Raw genomic sequence first — 19,624 nt, forward strand, 5'->3', positions numbered from 1 at the left:
TTTTTGTCCCTTAGATGCTTAGACCTGAAGGTGCCTGCAATCTCTGGCACACAGTGGGCATGGATGATGCCCGTATGAGCCCCCATTACCTTTTGAATCCCCTTTCTAAGCTGCCCAACCTCAGATGTACGTTGGGACATCACCTCCTTTGAAAGCTTCCCTGGGTGATGGAGAGGATGGAGCAGTGAAGGCTTAGGGTAGAGATGGGGTGAGGATTCTGGGCTCTTCAGCCCTTGCCTTGCTTTGCCCCCCTTCTCCTAAGCAGGGAATTGCATCCCCACCCATGGACACCCCACAGCGATGGGGCTGGGACAGAACCACCCACCCTGCCGGGGCCTCTGGAAAATAATAGAGAAAACACAAAACCAATTAAAATCAAATCAAGAAAAGCCAAGCCGACCCAACCAGCTCCCTGGGGAGCCCTGCCCTGGGGCAGGCAAGCGATGTCTTGGTACCCATCCCGGGGGACCCAGCCATGGAAGGGATGGAGGGGGGGCTGCTTGCCCGCACTCGCCGCTTCCTCCCCCCCCAGCTCCGCGATGCTTTAATCACATTTTCAATTCAAATCTGCTGCTATTTGATCCGCCGGGGGTTGGCGGCGGGGAGGGGGGAGTATTTTTAGCTGTGCTTAAAGCTGCCGTGGCGGCTGAGGGAGAGCGGGCAGGTTGCTGTGGCCGGGCAGAGTTGGACGGGATCCCCCCCCCCCCGCTGCCGCCTCCTCCTCTTTGCACATCCGAGGGCGGCAGCGGGGCTGGCTCCCCCCTCCCGGAGGTCGCCTTTGTTTTCCCCGAGTCGCTCTCCCGAGCAGCCGGGGGGAATCGGGAGGGGGCCGGGGCCGGGCTGGACCAGACCGGCCGCCCCTTCTCCCGCTCGCCCCGCGGTGGAGTTGGTTCGGTTCCCCCCTCGGGCGGCTCTTCCCAGCCGCCGGGACCCCCCATGGCACCGCCGCGATGTTCGTGTCCCGGCTCCTGGATTTCCAGAAGACGCGCTACGCCAGGTAAAGCCGTCGGTGCGGCGGTCCCCGACCCCCGGGTGCTTGCGGAGCCCCAGGACAGCCCCAGCCCCCTTGCCCGAGCTCGGTTCCAGCGGGGGATGGAGCCCAAAAGGACCTTCAAAAGCTGCTGAGAGCCCCAAAGCACAGGGCAGGTGCGGGATGCTCTTCTGGGAGAAAGGTACCTGCTGTTCTGCATCCCTAAGGGATTCTGAGCATCCTTGAGAGCTGTCGCTGCCTTTCGCTGGGTCTAACTTCGCTGTTGCTCTCCCGCTGCTGGGGGACCAGGACCCTGGGGACAGACCCTCTATGGAAGGACGAGGGTTTCCCAGGGTCCTGCATCACCCGAGAAGCCCCCTCGGGGTAGACTTGGGGGCTCCAATGCAGTGCACCGGTGGTAGATCCTTCTCCCTGCTCCGTGAAATACCTGGTGAGGTTTTCCAGCAGCAGGGACTGGTCTGAAAAGCCCAGGAGCGCTGAGAAACCTCACGGCATTACCTGTGTAGGGGGAAACCTGAGGACTGCTAAGCACGGGTCAGAGGGCACTCGGCCATGCACGCTGCTGGGGGATCAGATGTGGCCTTTAGGAGGGAGCTGGTGGGTGATGTAGGGACATCAGTCACCCACAGACCTCCAGCACAGCGGGTGGCCAAGGATGAGCTGGATCATGCAGTGCTGTGTGCTGCACAGCCAGATGGGGCTCAGCGTGGTGCTGGGGGTACTCGGGTTTGCACTGAGGACATGCTTTGCTCCCAGCTCCCTCTGACTGCGTTGGGGATGTTTTCATGGCTGCAGAGGGTCCCACAGGCTCGTGCAGCTCCTGGGGACACTGAGTTCAGCTGCTGCCATCACCAGAATCCCAGTGGTCCTGTTAGAGGCAGATACCAGAGGGAAACTCGAATGGAAAGAAGCAGCGATGGTGTTTCTTGCTTGCTCCAGGCAGGAGCATCTCTGAAGGATGCTGGGCTGGGTAAGAGCAGGAGACCTCCCTTCCACCCCCTAAGCCACCAGCTCCTCTCCTTCCAGGTGTCCCATATGGCCAATCCATGCTTGCACTTCCAAAAACTGTGCTCAAACCCCATTTTGATCCTACAGCTGCTTCCTAACCACTTCTGCTGTGGGGAGATGCAGGAGGTACCTTCTGCACATCATCCAGTTGTGAAAACAGAGAATTCAAACCCTTCTCTCCCTGCTGGCATGTGGAGGACAGCACCATGGGAAGATGGAGCCAGGCTAAAGGCTGTACCCCCCCCCAAAGCATGAGGACAACCATGCCTTTGCCCACAGCAGTAGTGCAGAGGTTCTTTCAGGGTTAGACAGCAGAGAAGGGGCTGCTTCCCTACCTCAGTCCCCCCAGGCAGAACCCATCTGCAACCTGTTGCTGGATTTGTCCAAAATCAAAGCTTGTTGTGGTCCTTTCTGGAGATGACTTGTTAAATGGGGATGAGGTGTTACAGAGAGCCCACATGCAGGGCAGGGGCTGTGGGACACAGGAAGGATTCGGTCCACAGAGCATCCTTCATCTCCCACAAGGTACCAGGGTTGGATGGGCAGCAGAAGGAGAGGAGTGCTCCCTTGGATTTCACCCCAAGGCAGTCAGCAGCACATGATGCTTCCTCCATCACCTCAGAGATCCTCTTAGCCTAGTGCTTAAAAATAACAGTTGGCTAATCCCTGTTCCCCCCCTCACTCCACACACACCAGATGGGGATTGGGGTGAGCAGGAGCCACAGGGCTCGCAGTGGCACAGTCCCTTCAAGGCGTCAGAAGCATCCTGGAGAAGCTTTTGCCTGTGGCCTTCCTTAAGGAAAAATAAAGGCAGAAAGTTTTCATTGTGGTGGAAAAGTCTGGAAGAGCTTCATTTTTAGCACAGTTTTATCTAATTTTGAGTGAGGAGCAAGAAAGGAAACTTGGACATCGAGATACCTGCCAACAGGAATAAGTAAAACACAGCGTGTTTGATGGAAGACCTGTTGTGTGCAAGCTGCAACGAAGGCACCGGGCTTTGAACAAAGAGATGAAAGGCAGGAATCAACGTGAGAGCGTTCAGGAGAAGAGAGGATGTGGGAGCCAGGAGAAAACTCAGGGCTGGAGCAGCACTGAGGAGTCCCCAGATCCTTCCCAGCTGGGCTTCAGAGAGAGAGGATTGTGGCTGTGGCAAAGGGAAGGCGCTGGCACCGTGGTGGGAACAGGGGATGCGTGGCAATGCTGCTCGAGCAGGTCGTGGTTGTAAACGAGGCCCTGTGGTTTCTGCTCTGCTGTGGGGTGCAGGAGGCTCCTCCATTACCTGCCACCATGGGGAATGGGAGCTGAGAAGCACAGTTGCTGCAAGGCTTCCCCTGTCGCTCACAGCCTGCGCCGTGGCAATGATAGTCATCTCCTGCCGACAGGCCAAATTCAGCTGTGACGCCAGCAGCAGCATGCGGTGACAGGGTGCAAGCAGATGCGATTCCTCCTGCTTACCCCACCACCAGGCTGTCATTCCCCCACTCTCCCTCCACCCTTTCCTCTCTTCCTCCTTCCTCCCAGCTCACCAACGTGGTGTTGGCTTCCTCCCCCCCAAGCAGCAGATCAGTGCAAGTGGCATCTTCATCACTTAAACGCATCGGCCAGGTTACACTGATCCCTCCCCTCCACTCACCACCAGCTTTGACCACACTTTGGTCCACAGATAGGGACCAGTGCCTCCTCCCTGCATACCTTCTGTGGGGCTGCAGCTCAGCCCAAATCTCCTGTCAGGGACACAGAATGCTTCCCAGAGTTCAGCCCTCCAAAGCCATCATTGAAAGGAAACATGATTAAGTGGGATGCTGCTGTGTCTGGCCAGCTTCAGCGGCTCTGGAGCTGTAGGCTGTGCAGGGCACTGAATCATCCTAATAAACTGATAGCAGTTCACGATTGGATTTGTTAATGTAAAAAGCTCTACATCTTATTGCGTCTGCTTGTCTCACCCTGTGCAGAGTAACACAGAGAGGAACAGCCAGGAAAATCCACATTAATTTCTCAGCACAGAAGCAGGAGGTTAGGGGAAAAGGGGGCCTCAATAGGTGCACGGTCCAGGCTTGTCTTCACCTGCCTGGTGTCTGCAATGTAGACACCGCTACCTCCTCACCAGCACAAGGGGATGGAGATCTGGACTGTACACTTGCTCACAAGGAAATCATAGAATGGTTTGGGTGGGAAAGGATCTTAAAATCATCCAGGTCCAACCCCCCTGCCTCTGAGTCTGGAGAAATACAGCTGGGAAAACCTTCCTTCTTGCTCCCTGCACCTGCAATTACTGAGCAAGGAGATATTTGCTGACTCCTTCTCCAGCATCTCTGGGCAAGAGAGGAAGAGAACCACCAGTAGGAATAGGAGAGAGAGAAAACATTGGGGTGCTCAGCCCCCAGACATGATGAAAACAATGCCAGGCTGCCAGCCTGAACACAGCTATCGCATTGGGAAGATCTGGCCCCCGTTTGCAATGAAAGCGCAAGCAGCCCTCGCCTGCTCCCACACATATTGAGATGCTTTCCAAGAGCTCTGCTTCCCCCACAGCCAGCGTGGGATGAAGCAGCGAGAAGGGAAATGCTTTCAGTGTAGGTATTGCAGCTCAGAGATGCTCAAGAGGCAGGGGTTCCTCACCGTGCGAGCACCATCCCCAATCCCACCATCCCCAGTGAGATCTGCTAGCTTGCCCCAGCTGAACAGATCCCCTTGCTGCAAAAGGCACTGCTCCAAGAGGTGGGGAGACCCTCAGAATCCCCAGCATCATCCAGTGTCACCGGCCAATTCCATATTGGTTGCTCTGTTGCATCAGGCTGACTCAGATACCCTCTTGAGACGGCACTGGTAGGATTCATCTTATGTCTGCACCCAGGGTGCAGTTATTGGATCCAGGTACTTAGAAGGCAACAAGTACTCAAAACCCCATTTGCAATGGGATAGTCCCTCAAAATGCCCCATTCCCTCCTTTTGGAGGGCCAGCAGGACAAGCTCAGGTGGGGAATCATTGCACTGGAGTGGGCAAGCCAAGCCCTGTGCCTTGCCCTTGTGCGGGAAGGAAGGTCTCTTGGGTGCCTGGGAAACACATGCCCCATGGTTTCTTCCCTCCTTCAGCTGGTGTTGGATATCAGCCTGATGTGATTCTTTGGCACCGCTTCCTATGGCCAGCTTCATGGGGTAGCAGCCAACGCTATGCATGGGAAATTCAAGCCACTTCCCAGCATGGCAGGTCACTGAACACAAGAAACAGGGATCTCCCAGGACTGCTCCGAGGCTTGCCTTCCTCTTCCCTCCTCCCTTCCCACACTGCTCCACAGGAGGACAAAGCAATGCAAACCAGCTACAACTCCTACAGGAAGGAAGGGAAAAGAACAGGACTTATTTCAGTTCATTGCTCTTACGAGATGCTTGGCTGCAAAAGGAGATTGGTTGAGTACTCAGAGAGATGCTGCAAGGGGATGAATGCTCAGAGCAGGGGCTGAGAGAGGCAGAGATGTGACCAAACACCAGAGCTCTCCCTTTGGGGTTGTCCAGATGTAATTGAACCTCAATGCTTTTATGCAGTGAAGATGCAGAGCCTGGTGAGCTCTATGTGATCCACTGGCAACTTCTCATAACGTGATAACACAAGCATCATATTCCTAGATGTTTACTTCAGATGCCTATTAGTTGAGCCAAGCAGTGCTGACCTTTGGAAGAGTTCAGATCCATGTCTGTTCCAGTTTAGAGCCCAGGCTTGCTGCTGGGGAAAAGGGATTTGAAGCAGAGAGAGATGGGCAGGTCAGGGGCAAGGAGCACTGTATTAAGCAGCACACTTTGGTACTGCAGCACTAGACAACAACCTGCACTGTCGCAAACACAAATGGAAATGCTGGTATCTGCTTGCTTGGCTGGTGGAATTCATTATTCTCCTTCTGTGCCTTTGTGGTCCAGAGGCATTTGCTGAGTAATACAGATATCATTTGTACATGAGCATCATCCAGGAATCCCAAATAAGAGCCTGTCTCAGGTTATGGGGAAACCTTATGGACCTGAGAAACTATGCCCTGCCCATGTCATTTCAGTCACAGAGACAGGCAGGGTCAGAGGCTGGGGAGGCTCCAGACCTCAAACTCTTCACTTACCCTCCTTGGGCTGTTGTGGAGTTTAAGCAGGCAGAACCAGCTCAGGATTTGTTCCACTATCTTCTGCGTTCAGGGCAATGCAGGCAAGGCAGCAAGGAACAACTTTCCAAACAAGCAAATAGTGAATAACAGAGAATCTTCAGCTCTGGAATCAGCCCTCCTCACATTCACAAGGCACCTGGGACATCGGAGTCATTGTGACTAATCAGCTATTGTTGTCTCACGAGTACCAAGTGAAACAATAAGTCCCAGCTCAGAAAGTAATTTGGGAAACACTCACCAATCCCATCTGTTGTGAATAAACAGCTCTGCTGCAGCTTCAGGGTCATGATTTGTCTTGGAATAGCTGGAGATACCATCTACATAAAGAGCAGAAAGCCTGCTGGAGAGAAATACCCCTGCACAGAGAATGGGAATACAGACAGTTATGACCATGCTGGGAATTACCTGCTGAGTTTCCACTTACCAGCCAAGGCCTATGGATATATAGGGGCTCTCACGGGTGCAGAAATGGTCTATGCCTGCATCTGGATTGGAGCCTCCCATGTTTGTCTCTGCTAGGATGAGGAGCAAAGAACAGGATTTAGATACAGCCTTAGTGTGTTCAGGGAAATAGCAGCACATTGTCTTCCTGCCAGTCTCAGCCCCTCATATATCCACTCCTGCAGCAGCAGGATGTGCCAGGGGAGTGTATTCTCTGTCCCTTCATCTGTGCCTGCAGTTCAGAGCCAGGTACAGCACGGACAGGGCTGAGCACATGGTCCCTGTCTGGGAGCATCTCTAAGCTGGCAAGCAGACTTGTTCATCATTTCTCATGGCACACAGGCTCTGCAGTGCCAGGGGATGGTCTGCAGCCAGCCCAGGGTGTTACCACATGTCAGAGTGCTGGGAACAAGCAAAACTGGGATGAGGGTAATCAGAGGTGATGAATGATGACTCAATCTGCAGCCTGTTTCTGGAAGCAAGGCTCACACTGGGGGCATCCATCTGGGCAGGTTACTCCAGGAATCTGGTGATCTGCTACTTTACCCCTAAGAAAGGCTGAGAAATGCTGGTTTAAATAAAAAGCCTTTCATTTCCTGCTCCCTACCCAAGCTGCCAGCTCTTTACACTATGCCAAGAAGCAGCACAACAGAAAACACTGCACTGTTTTGCTTCATCAGCCCTCCTGCCTCTTCCCATACGGGATGAGCTGGAGTCAAAGGAGTAGCCTATGGAGCAGGCTTGCCCCATCTGCCCCTTCTCCCCTCACCAGGGAGCTGACCTGCAAGCTTAACAGCACACAGCTCAGCTTTCCAAAACAGGAGCACCATATGTTCGCGTAGGAGCATGTAAGCACTGAAGAGCAGGGATGGAAACAGAGGTTTCAGCTCTTAATGGGGTGCTGCACATGCCCATGTGGGTGGCTCTGCAGATGGTGATGCTGGGCAGCATCAGCCTGAGCATTTCTGCTTCCAGAGGCAAACGTTCCCATGTTAATGGGTAAGAAGGAAAAACCAGGAGTTCTCAAGTGCTCTCGGGCTGGGTAAGGCAGCTTTGTGGTACTGCAGGGTCTGAGGGCTCTGCACTGGGAGCTGAAGCCTTTGCCATGTTACCAAGTGACAGAATCTATGGCCTGGAGCTGATGAGGCCCTGACTAGATCCCTGTGGTCCTGCTCTGTCTCTTGGATCCAGCAATTGCATCCCATACGTAATCAGCACCGAAGGCCCTGCGCTGCATTATCACGCAGGGCTCCCCAGGCATGAGCTAATTACAAGCCACAGAGGAGCTCAGGGGGATGAAGCCTCTTACCAGGGGCTGCAGCTGCAGCATTACCAGATTACATGTCAGAAGCAGAGCACATGCCAAGCCCCAGCTTACAGGGATGCCGCCACTGCAGCTTGCATGGAAGCACAAGTGTGAGGACCAAGCACTGGGTGTGCAGCCTCTGGGCCCATTAGGGCAAATCCAGACCATGCACTGAGAGGGGTCTGGGGCCAGCCTGCCCTACAGGGACACATCTAATCCACTGATGTCACCTCAGGCATCACAACACTTGCTCTACCAAGGGACAACCCAAAGGGTCCCAGCAGGACTTACCACTGCTGCCGGTCAGCATCCAGCAAATGCTTTCTCCGTCCTTCCTCTCTAAGATGCCACCATGAAAATACAATCCACTTCCATTACCCTAAAAGCAGTTAAGATACCAGTCACAAAGAGAAGGAGAAATCCCCTCTCTTTGCAGTCAAATCCCCAGGAGCTGCCCCATAGGAACACAGATCCCTGGGACAAGAAGATAGATACAAAACAAACCAGCATCCAACCTCCAACCTAAGACATTAAATCAGCTCCTTAGCAAACCCAGCCCTTTTATAAGCTATTTGCAGGTGAAACTTGTAGATATTAGCTGCTCTGGGGAGATTCACATCACCTGGGAGCACTGTAGGATATGCACATTTAGTGCTTCATGGGTTGTGAAGGGGATGTGTTGGCTCTTCAAGTGTGGCAGCCATGGCAATGTTCAGGGGGAGCCTAGCTCCTCAACGCATAGATGCACAGCCACGTGTCATGTATAAAGCCTGGTTTAGAGCAGGGTTGGGAATGTCAGTGTGGGACTGGCTTTTTCCAAAGGCAGGGATGAGCTGCTCAATGGCACCCCAGCTCATGCCTCCCTGTCCGTATCATGTGTGTATATACATATATGTACACATGTGTATATATATACACATACTATGTGTAGATGTATGGGTATATATAATATATACCAATACCTGAGCTACATTTCCTTTATTTTGCACCTTCTTTATGCTATCAATCCACCAGCTCACCTGAAGGATGACAAATTATTATCCTCACTAGGAGAGGGATAAAGGCAGGGAGAGGGAAAGGAAGTGATGTGGCAGAGGCCAGCCAGAGAGTCAGTACTGAAGGCAGAGCTAAACCCCATCTCTCCTGAATCACATCCCAGCCTGGGTCTCCATCAGGGCTGTTCCCACCTTGTGTGTGTAGGGCACAGCTCTGCAAAGTGTCCCATGGCTCTGCCTGTGTGAGTGCGTGGTGCCCCTGGAGTGGCTGATGGAGGTTGTCTTGGTGTTCAAATGCTCACACATGAGCCCTCCTAAGGAACACCTTAATCCCCATTTTACCTTCTTCTCCCTTACCCTGGCAAAGCAGGAGTGATTTTCGAGGTCAGAACTTTGTTCTTGGATAAAAGTCCTTATAAAACTTAGCAAACGCTCCCAGAACCACAAAAAAACAGAGTGGGAGAAAGAGAAGGAGAAAGGAACAAGCCTGGGAAGCTGGCTCTGCACTTTGCCCTGGCTGCCTGCGACAAGGGGCTCTTTGTTCCCCTGGCCGGAGCCTGCTGCACTGGCCCTTTTCAGTCTCCCTCCCTGGGAAAGGGGCCAGGGGGAAGCAGGACAAGCAGGGCAGGGGAAAACCCTGGGGCTGCATGAATAACCCCTGCTTGGACCCCCACCAGGCCCCCTATCTTCATATAGATGGTCTGTATAGCATCTGCCAGGAGCAGCACTGGGAGTAAAAGGTGCCTGGGAGCCCCTCGGGTCTCTGCTTCCCATGTGGCATCCCTGAGAATGACCATGCCCCTGCTCCTGCTGTGCAAGAGGTGTGAAAGGTTTGTGTCTTTTGGACTTTGCAATCCTAAAGCATCTGCTAAAATGCATTGAAGCATCCAGCCAAGGTGTAATCGCCTGCCTGCAGCTTCCCAGACCCGCAGTGTTGAATGAGCCATGACATAGAATCATAGAAGAGTTAGGGTTGGAAAGGACCTTAAGATCATCCAGTTCCAACTCCCTGCCATGGGCAGGGACACCTCACACTAAACCATCTCACCCAAGGCTCTGTCCAACCTGGCCTTGAACACTGCCGGGGATGGAGCATTCACAACCTCCCTGGGCAACCCATTCCAGTGCCTCACCACCCTAACAGGAAAGAATTTCCTCCTTATACCCAATCTAAACTTCCCCTGTTTCAGTTTGAACCCAACACCCCTTGTCCTATTACTACAGCCCTTGATAAAGAGTCCTTCTCCAGCATCCTTGTAGCCCCCTGCAGATACTGGAAGGCTGCTCTGAGGTCTCCACGCAGCCTTCTCTTCTTCAGGCTGAACAGCCCCAACTCAGCCTATCTTCACACAGGAGGTGCAGCAGTCCCCTGATCATCCTCGTGGCCTCCTCTGGACGTGTTCCAACAGTTCCATGTCCTTCTTATGTTGAGGACACAGGACCTGTACACGGTGCTCCAAGTGGGGTCTGACACTGTGGCTTTGCCCAGGCAGTGTAGGCTGGATGCTGTTATGAACACATCTCCCTCAGCTCCTCCCACCCCAGGGATACAGCCAGGGTATCCCCAACCCTACGGTTGCAATGACATGGAGCAGGCGATGGCTGTGGATTGAGCCAGCCGGGCAGGAGTCTTCCTGCAGGGATCAGAGCTAAGTTTGGAGAGGTGTTTCTCTTATTATTGCATTGAAAAGCCCCAGAGCTCTGCCTGGCTGCAGCAATTCCCTTTCTCCTGATCCCAGTTGCATAGAGCTGGGGCTGGGAAACACAGAGCAGCCTCCAGCCTCTCTGGGCTTTCATCAGCACTAATGAGAGTCCCAGGTGCCCTTTCCAAGCGTGTCTCTGTCCAGCTTCAGATTTGAGGCTGGTTTGGTGCACCACTACAGCAACTTCCTGCAGGCTGGGAACGCTGCAGGGCTCCCCATGCTCTGCCATCGCAGGGATGGCGCGAGCTTGATGGATGCTTAGCATCCCAGGATGGTCTGGGAGATAGATAAAGGAGAGAAGAGAAGGTGAGGGAATGCCCTCTGCACCCCTGGGGAGCAAGGTGCTGCAGGAGGACTCATCCTGCCCTGCCAGAAGATGTGCAAACGTCGGCTGCTCCCATGTTTGTTTGCACAGCTCCGCTCCTGAGCACAGAGGACCATGAAATTGTGTCCAACTACCCCTAAAATACAACCCTGGGTGCTCCAGGAGGAGCTGCTGCAGCCAGGCTGGCCCAGCACTGTGCAGCCAGGTCCCACCTCTGTGATGCTCCGTTTCCCATCTTTCACAGGATGATGCTTATTAGAAAGCAGGGCAAGGAAACAAGAGCAGGTCAAAAAGAAGTCCCTCCTCAAGGCTATTTCTCCCTCTGGGAAAAGCAGATGCTTGCAGTGTGCTGCACCAGCACGGCTTTGGGCTTCAGGGACACACATGCTGTCTGACCTCATCCCATGGGAATGGCTGGGGTGGCCCTTCCTGGCCTCTCCATCCCTGTACCAGAGACAGGGAGGATATCTGCACCCCAGGGATCCCTTTCCAAAGGGTCTGGATGTCCCTCAGCCCTGTAGGAAGGGGCTGTGGGAACCAGCCCTGCCTCTGCTCCTTGTTACTGCTCTGAAGAGCTCAGAACAGAGGGGAGACGGTGCAGGGCTTTGTTAAAACAAATAAATCCAAGGAAAAGGCCTCGGAGGCGTTTCCTCAGCAACCGATGTCACGCGGGATGTCTGGCCTTCCCCTGCCCGCCGCCTTATTATGGGAAGGGAAAAGAAAGGGAAGCAGAAAGCAGAGGGGAGCTGGGGACAGTCTCCTGGCAACGCAGGGGACAGCAATGTCCTCCTGCCGGAGGACACGGCTCCAGCACAGCCAGCCTGGCCATTCCTTGTGGTGGCAGCGTCGGGATGAGGGGGGCATCCCTGGTGTCCCGTGGATGGATGCGACAGCGCGCCGGGCACAAGCACATCCCGAGGGATGCCCATTTACCCAGTGTGGGTCCTCCACTGCAGCGCAGTGGGAGCTTAGCCCCTCTGCTTTCTCCTCTTAACCCATAGTTTATGGATCACCACGCATCCTCCCATAATACCAAGGTCTGGCAGCAGGCAGGGCAGGGGCTGGGGACAGGTTCCCTGGCCTGGGTCTGTTGTGGCCACACTCCCCCTGGCCTCAAATCCATGTAATTTGAGCTATTTAATCCAGCCTGGCTCACTTTTAATAGGCAGCAGTGAGCAGCTCATTCAGTGGGGCTGAGCAAGGAGAAGCCAGAAGAGTCTGTATGGATGCGGGTGGCTCAGGGATGCAGAGAGGGGACCTTTCCTGCCTTCCCCAATGCCCTGCATCACCCTGTGCCCAGCAGCAAGGTCCTGCCAGCCCCCGAGCCCCCTTGCTGGGCACAGCTCAGCTGTGAGCCCCACCACAGATGGTGCCAGAAGTGGAAGCAAACAGGGTCATAAAGCAATTAGTCCAGGTCCGGAGGTGCAGCAGCAAAGTCTTTAACCCCCTGATTACCAGATCAGGCAGGGAAGGATCACTCCCTGTTTGCCTGGTTCTTATTCCCTTCTGCAAAGCCTCCACTTCTGGCCCCTGCCAGAAGAAGATGCTGAGTGAGGCTTTGCTCTGACCTGTTACCACAGATGCATATTTAATTTGCCTCTTAATACAGCTGCACCTACCTAGCAATGGACTGGCCAAGCCAGACACTATATTTTATCCCTGTGTGTTGATCTGACAAGAGGAAATCGATATGTTCCTCTGAACACCAGGAGCAAGCTGATACCTCAGACTAAGAGAAACGGAAATAAAGCTATAGGTTTCCAAGGGAGGATGGTGGGGTTTTCCCTGCAGTAATCTGTGCTGGGATGTGTGGGTAGGAGGTAGCTGCAGGTGGTACCCAGAAACCAAAGGCAACATGGGGATTCAAGGATGCTGGAGAGGGACTCTTCATCAGGGACTGTAGAGATAGGGCAAGGGGTAATGGGTTTGAACTGAAACAGGGGAAGTTTAGATTGGATATAAGGAGGAAATTCTTTACTGTAAGGGTGGTGAGGCACTAGAATGGGTTGCCCAGGGAAGCTGTGAATGCTCCATCCCTGGCAGTGTTCAAGGCCAGGTTGGACAGAGCCTTGGGTGCCATGGTTTAGTGTGAGGTGTCCCTGCCTGTGGCAGGAGGTTGGAACTGGATGATCTTAAGGTCCTTTCCACCCCAAACCATTCCGTGATTCCTCCAAACCCCATCCTCTGAGTGAGTTCCTCTCCATGCTTCTCGCTGCAGGTTCATGAATCACCGCGTCCCATCCAACTGCAGGTACCAGCCGACGGAGTACGAGCACGCAGCCAACTGTGCCACCCATGCAGTGAGTCCCTGTCCCCACCCCAGGGCTAGGTGGGATGGTGCTCAGCTCCCCATGGATCCTCTGAGGAACTTCAAGGAACTCCTAGAAATGCTCATGCTCAGCTCTGCTGCTGCGGGTCTCAGGGCTGTGGTGAAGCAGATGGATGCTGGGCAATGGGATGCTCTCCCTCCTTCTGCCCTGGGAAGCTGGTGTGCATGTCCCTTGCTCTCACTCACCATGCCCCCAGGGAAGCTGGCTGCCGTGGGCTTAGTGGAGCAGGAGTATTTTGCAGAGCTCCATGAAAACAGAGTGGTTTTCACAGCAGGGGTGGTGACAGGAGCCCCATGGGGCTGCCTACACAAGCGGTCCCCACATCAGGGTTTCCCTTAGGAGCTGGCAGCTCCCACTCTGAGTCCTGGGGGATGACTCGGGGGTAGCCATCCTCCTTGTGCCTTCCTCCTCCTCATCTTCACCTGGAGAAGCTGTTTTGGAGCTGCACCAAAATAGAGGGGAAAAAGCCTGCCCCTCATGGGTGGTGGCTTTGACCAGGAGCAAAAGGAACACCTAAAAGGCAAATCAGAGACTGTACTGTAGCTGCTAGATGGAAATGCAGAGAGTCAGCAAAGATTTGCTTCTCCTTTCCAGTTCTGGATCCTGCCCAGCATCCTTGGCAGCTCCATCCTCTACATCCTCTCTGATGACCAGTGGGAAACTATCTCAGCCTGGATCTATGGCTTTGGCTTGTCCAGCCTCTTCATTGTCTCCACCATCTTCCACACCATCTCCTGGAAGAAGAGGCATCTCAGGTACCAGCCCTGATTGCTGGGGGTTCAGGAGAAGGGGGAAAGTGTCCAGAGGCCCATGGTGCTGCAGGCTGTGACCTGTCTGTCTCTGTCCATCCCACAGGACAGTGGAGCACTGCTTGCACATGTTTGACAGGATGGTGATCTACTTCTTCATCGCAGCATCATATGCTCCCTGGTGAGTTGCTGGGGAGTGGGGGCCATCACTTGCCCCCCCCCCCCGGATGGGAGAAAATCACAACAGCTCCAACAGATAGGGCTTCCCTCTGTGGCTTTGACTCTGCTCGGGGCTGTACCCTACCCCTTTCCTCAAAAGCTTATCTTTTAGATTGCAACCCCTTTAAGTTGAAGTTGCAAGCTGGGAAGACCCTTTGATGGGATAGCCATGGGGCACCTCTCTGCCCTAGATCCTCACCACCACTTGGGTCTTGCAGGCTGAACCTGAGGGAATTGGGTCCCTGGGCTTCCCACATGCGCTGGATCATCTGGATCATGGCATCTGTTGGCACCGTCTATGTTTTCTTCTTCCATGAGCGGTGAGTGCCATTACTTGGCTCTGTGCTGGTGGGTATTGCAGAGCCCAGCTCTGCCAGCCCCTATAAACGCCCAAAGATGCAGGGGAGAGCAAGAAGGATGGAGACAGACAGACAGGTACAGTGTTCCTGGCAGTCTTCTGGTCGGCTGGAAGTGGAGAATCGGACCACGTCCTTCCCCATCTGTATTCTGGCTTTAGGAGCTTTGGTGGCAGGGATGCGGGAAGAGGGATGTGGGAAGAGGGATGCGGGAAGAGGCCCGCGGGAGCAGGGACGTGCTGCTATGAGCTGCTTCTTCCACATGGTGGCACCAAACGGAAAGCAAAAGGCTCCAGATGCCTGTCCCCGAAGCCCCAAGCTCCCAGCCCTGAGCTGGCAGCTCCGAAGCCAGGGTGAGGGTCCATCACCCCGGAGCAGGGTGCCAGCCCCGTCGCAGTGGTGTGGCTCACACATGAGGACACGGGACCTGCCGAGGTGGCACTTCCAGCCCTTTTCCTATAGCACTTACAAGTGTAAAACTCAACGCTCTTGCCTCCAAGCAGCTTCTCTGTCGGTCGCAGGTACAAGCTGGTGGAGCTGGTGTGCTACGTTATCATGGGCTTCTTCCCTGCGTTGGTCATCCTCTCCATGGTAAGCCACTGCCGGGAAGCACACGGGCTCAGCGCAAGGGGCATATCCCAGCAGGACTCCGGAGGGTTCTGTGGTGGATAAAGCCAGCCCCAAATACGACGTGGCCCAGCTTGGTTTTGCAAGTGCTTTGGGTCCCCACCACTGGACTTCCTACCCGGGCTCCATCGCACTGAAGTCCTCCAAGCCAAGCCAGGGTGCTGGGTCCCCATTGCCTGGCTGGAGGGGAGGGTGCAGCAGAAGGCAGAGAGGAGGACAGGGATGCCATGGCCATCACTGAGCCCTATCTCCCTGCTTGCTCCCAGCCCAACAGGGATGGCCTCCCGGAGCTGGTGGCCGGTGGATTCTCCTACTGCCTGGGCATGGTCTTCTTCAAGAGCGACGGCCGCATCCCCTTCGCCCATGCCATCTGGCACCTCTTTGTGGCCATTGGAGCTGGCATCCACTACTATGCCATTTGGAGGTATCTCTACCGGCCTGGCACGCTGGAGGCTAAAACATCCTGGTAGATGCCTTAAAGACCAGCACATGGGGGCATGAGGGGAGCAGGGAGACAGCCTGTGCCACGGGCTCACCCTAAACCACCCACTAGCCCCATGGGCAGTGCTGGTGCCCTTCCTGCACAGCCAGGAGAGTCTGGAGGTGGATTTTAAACAGACTTTCCTCTTTTAACCTCGGGAACTGCTTGGATTTTGGGCACAGGTTTTGTAACACAGTGACCCACCAAGGGGCTGCTGGTGGCAGGGGAATGAATGACCGTGTGCCAGGGGCTTGAGGGGCTTCACTCACTTGCCTGGCCCTGAGCATCCCATGGGGTCCTTGACCCCGCCTGCCCCTGAATAGTGACACCCTGGGTTTGGCTACTGAGCCCTTAGCATGGGCCCCCCAAGGGACTGGAGGAGTTGGGATGAGGGGAGAGATCCAGCCCCTTTCCCTTGAGATGCTCCAGCCTGGGAGGGGGCACATTGGCATCCCTGCTCCAACCGGGCTCAGCTCCTAAATGGACCTAAATCATGCCAGCATTAACCACTCCCTCCCAGGTTCTCTATGGGAAGGTCCAGGGACAACAAAGCCTTATATGAGATTGAAACTGGGACCTCTTCCAGGGCACCCCAGAGTCCCCAAGCACTGCAGAACCCTTTCTCTCAGCCAGTATTAGGTGCACAACTCAGTACATCCCCCCCTGAACGGGCCCGGAGAGCCCACCAGGACGTTTTGTCCTTGGGGTGCTTTGTTTTCCTCTCCAATCTCAGTGCAGTGGCAGATTCAAAGCACAGCCCTGCTCCCAGGCTCTTGCCTGTGCCTTCAAGCAGGGAGCAGAGGGGGGATTCGGATGCCAGCATCCGCCTGGCTGGGGTCAGCCCATCCACATCAGGGGATTTTCGTTCTCCTTGAGGGAGGGAAGCAAACCTCCTGGGATTGGGATCACGGGGCTGCCTGCCTTTTCTGCTCCCATTCTGGTGATGAGCCTATTGCCCATCATCATTAACTCCGCTCCTGGGAGGATATCTGGCGTTCCCAGAATTGATGTAGGGGAAAGATGCATCTGCGTGATGCTTGGAGGTGAGCTGAATGGGGAGGTCCTAGTGATGCTCGGCTATTAAACACCTAACCACAGCTCCACAGTGCTGCTTTCCAGGGTACGATAACAAGACATGGAGCACCCATCCAGCCATCAGAAGCAGCCTGATAGTGCTGGAATGGGAAAAGCACACTGGTCCTGCTCCCCAGGCTGCTGGAGCTGTTAAGGACTGGTCTGTGCTGGGACCCCGCACAACATCGCTGCTCTCACCCCTGCCTGCACCGTCCCCAGGAGCCCCTGGAGGCATCGATTTCCCATCAGCTCTTTTCAGCCTCTTGATTAATTGTGGCTGCAGCAGCCTTGGCACAACGGGGCAAACGAAGGAGATTTATGGCCACTGTCCCACGTCTCCTGTTTCTCTGGTAGCCGAGGAGCTGAGCTCCAGGCTCTGCTCTGTCCCCCACAGAGCTTAGGTCTCCCCAGCCTGCATCATTCCAGGACCAGCTCTATATCGTCCATCAAATTACCAAAGAGACAGCATCCAGATGCTCATCCCCTCCTGACTGTGGCTGTGGTCACCAGGGCAACAAAAGAATCCTGTGGGTTTTCACTTCCATAGGCACAAGGTTCCTATAAGGGGCTCTAGGTGCATGCCTCTGCCATAGGGCTGCTGGGGGGTCTCTACACAGGGCACCCCAAATCAGCCTTTGGGCTGGGGACACCCCTTGGGGTGATGGGTGGTCCTAAGGGACAGGGGATGAATGACCCAGTGTGAGCCCAGTCTCTGCTGCTGCATCTCCCAAGATCCCATGTCCAACCCCTTGCTCCATCATCTGCTGCAGATGGAGGATAAGCTGGGAGTAACCAGCAGTTGGTGGAGCATTTTGGGGGTTGAAATAGCAGGATAGGAGGTCCCAGAACAGAAGATGCTATTTTTTCCTGCCTGGCAAGTCTTTACCCTTCTCCGTGCCTCAGTTTCCCCATCTGTAAAATGGGGGAGAAGACAGCAACCTACCTCACAGGGCTCATGTGAGGACCTGTGGAGCACCTGGAGGACAACCAGTGCTTTACAAACGCGTGCTTCAACTTTAACCGAGGGGGACACACCAGATTCCCAGCATCACCGTGGGGCATGGTGACAACAGCGGCTCAATGTGCCTGGCTCTCCTCCTTTTCCATCACTAAATCCCACTGGGAACAGGCCATGCACACAGCAGTCAGGGGCTGAGGATGCCCAGGGACCACTGTTGCATTTCGCTCTTCATCCCAAGGGATGAAGCTGTTTTGCCATTGGGGCTTCTGGCTCTAAATGCATCCTGGGGGCTCCTGAGTCACAGGGAGGTGCCCGAAAGACCTTTCGAAGCCACTTTATCCCAGCCTCCTGCTGAAAACCCAGGGCAGGGCAGATATCCAGGTGGGAATGGGTGGCTGGGCTCCACTGGGGACATCGCCACGCTGCCTTGAGCCCAGATCTGCCAAGTGGGCTTTGCTATAACTGATAAATCCCCCCTCTTCTCTTGCTTCCTAAATCCTTCCCTTGCAAAGCAGGGAGCACAGAGCAGGTTATGGGATTGTCCTCAGTTTTATACTAATCCTAAATGACTCCTAACGTTGAGGATGTCTGCGGAGGAGGGTCCGAGGGGCCTTTTTAGCATCTCACGTTTTCACTGTCCATTCTTGTTCGATCAGTCTTTTATAGTTAACACAGTACTGGGTCAAGGAAACACAAACGTACGGAAGATAACGCTAATGACTATTGCTTCCTGTGGAGTAGGATTGAAATAAAAACTCAAGATACCTCACCGCTGCCTGTTTGTTATATCAAAATGACTTAACCTGCAGTATGTGGAAATCAACCCATTTTCTATGTGACTTGGCCCATATGGGTGAGGAGAGGAGCCACCTATGGTGATGGAGCGCTGAGAACTGACTCACTTTGATGCATGGATGGCAGTGCCATCTTCTGCCTTGGCTCGCTGGGGGACCCAGTGCTGCTGCACCCTTCACACCACAGGGAAATCTGGGAGGCCATGGCCTGGTTGAGCTCCAAGCTGTGGGGTTTCCTTAAACAAGAACAATTGGTGGCTGCTGATGGCCCCATGCTCGGTGGTGGCGGCTGAAGGGCTCCCCAGCACCTCACCGCAGTGGTTTCGGTGCCAAGCCCTGCACGCATGCTCTGGCCCTGCCATCTCCTCTCCTGCTGTAGCTGAGCCAGGGGTTGATGTGCATCAAGCCCTGGGGCTGCATCTGCAGGGGGATGAGGATGCCAGATCTAGGGAGGAGGAAAGGGGCAGGGGGCAAGCACTGCTCGCTGTGGACCCCAGAGAGGAAACCCACCATCACCCACCAGCTCCCACAGGCACTGGCTCCCCTTGTGGAAGGAGAATTTGCCCCCATTCATGAAGCCCTCCACATGGTGCTGCCTGCCCAGGGCTCTGCACATCCACTCTCGCTTGCACCTCTCCAGTGTAGTCACACCGGGGCTGGATCCCCCACAGGCTCAGGAGCTTTCCCAGAGAGCCAGGGAGGGTTCCCTGCTTCCAGGGGCAGCTGCACTCACCCCCAAACCTGACCCACAACTTCTACCTCGCCCATAATTTGTTTGCTGCCGGCAATTGGGCTGGACTGGGAGGCTTCCTGCTTTGCTTTCCTTTGGTGCTGTCTCTCCCAGAGGGTGTCTGGGTGGCAGAGCTGCCTCCCCACCCAAAGCGTAACCCCTGCACCATGTCTTCAACCAAAAGGAGAACTTTCAGCTGATGGAGGCAGAGCATCGGCCACCTCCTTGTTTCAAACAACTCCCTGGTGATGTTATAGTGCTGTTATGGTCCATCCCTTCCTGATTTAGGGCCTGTTGTGATAGGAGGAGAGGTGATGGTTTTACACTAAAAGAGGGGAGATTCAGTCTGGATGAGAGGAAAAAATTCTGTACAATGAGGGTGGTAAAAC

The 19,624-nt window shown here is 54.6% G+C and overlaps 1 protein-coding gene across 1 annotated transcript; it reads left to right on the top strand.

Annotated features, from left to right (window-relative positions):
* Positions 1–537: 537 nt before the first annotated feature.
* MMD2 (monocyte to macrophage differentiation associated 2) lies at positions 538–18,480 on the top strand. Its single transcript, XM_062613561.1, has 7 exons — positions 538–997; positions 13,133–13,214; positions 13,839–13,999; positions 14,100–14,174; positions 14,431–14,532; positions 15,090–15,159; positions 15,462–18,480. Exons 1-7 carry the CDS (start codon positions 951–953, stop codon positions 15,663–15,665), a joined length of 741 nt encoding a protein of 246 aa, XP_062469545.1. The 5' UTR covers positions 538–950; the 3' UTR covers positions 15,666–18,480.
* The last annotated feature ends 1,144 nt before the right edge of the window (positions 18,481–19,624 follow it).

The sequence above is a fragment of the Pezoporus occidentalis genome, unplaced genomic scaffold (genome assembly GCF_034315485.1).
Source record: "Pezoporus occidentalis ecotype Australia unplaced genomic scaffold, CSIRO_AGI_Poc_V1 ctg169, whole genome shotgun sequence".
NCBI lineage: Eukaryota > Metazoa > Chordata > Aves > Psittaciformes > Psittacidae > Pezoporus > Pezoporus occidentalis.

What these genes read in the sequence shown, in the direction of transcription:
- MMD2 (XM_062613561.1), top strand. Translation starts at nt 951, where the DNA reads ATGTTCGTGTCCCGGCTCCTGGATTTCCAGAAGACGCGCTACGCCAG. An exon ending in CAGAAGACGCGCTACGCCAG is followed by an intron (nt 998 to 13,132) that starts GTAAAGCCGTCG and finishes TTCTCGCTGCAG; the next exon opens with GTTCATGAATCACCGCGTCC. An exon ending in GTTTTCTTCTTCCATGAGCG is followed by an intron (nt 14,533 to 15,089) that starts GTGAGTGCCATT and finishes TGTCGGTCGCAG; the next exon opens with GTACAAGCTGGTGGAGCTGG.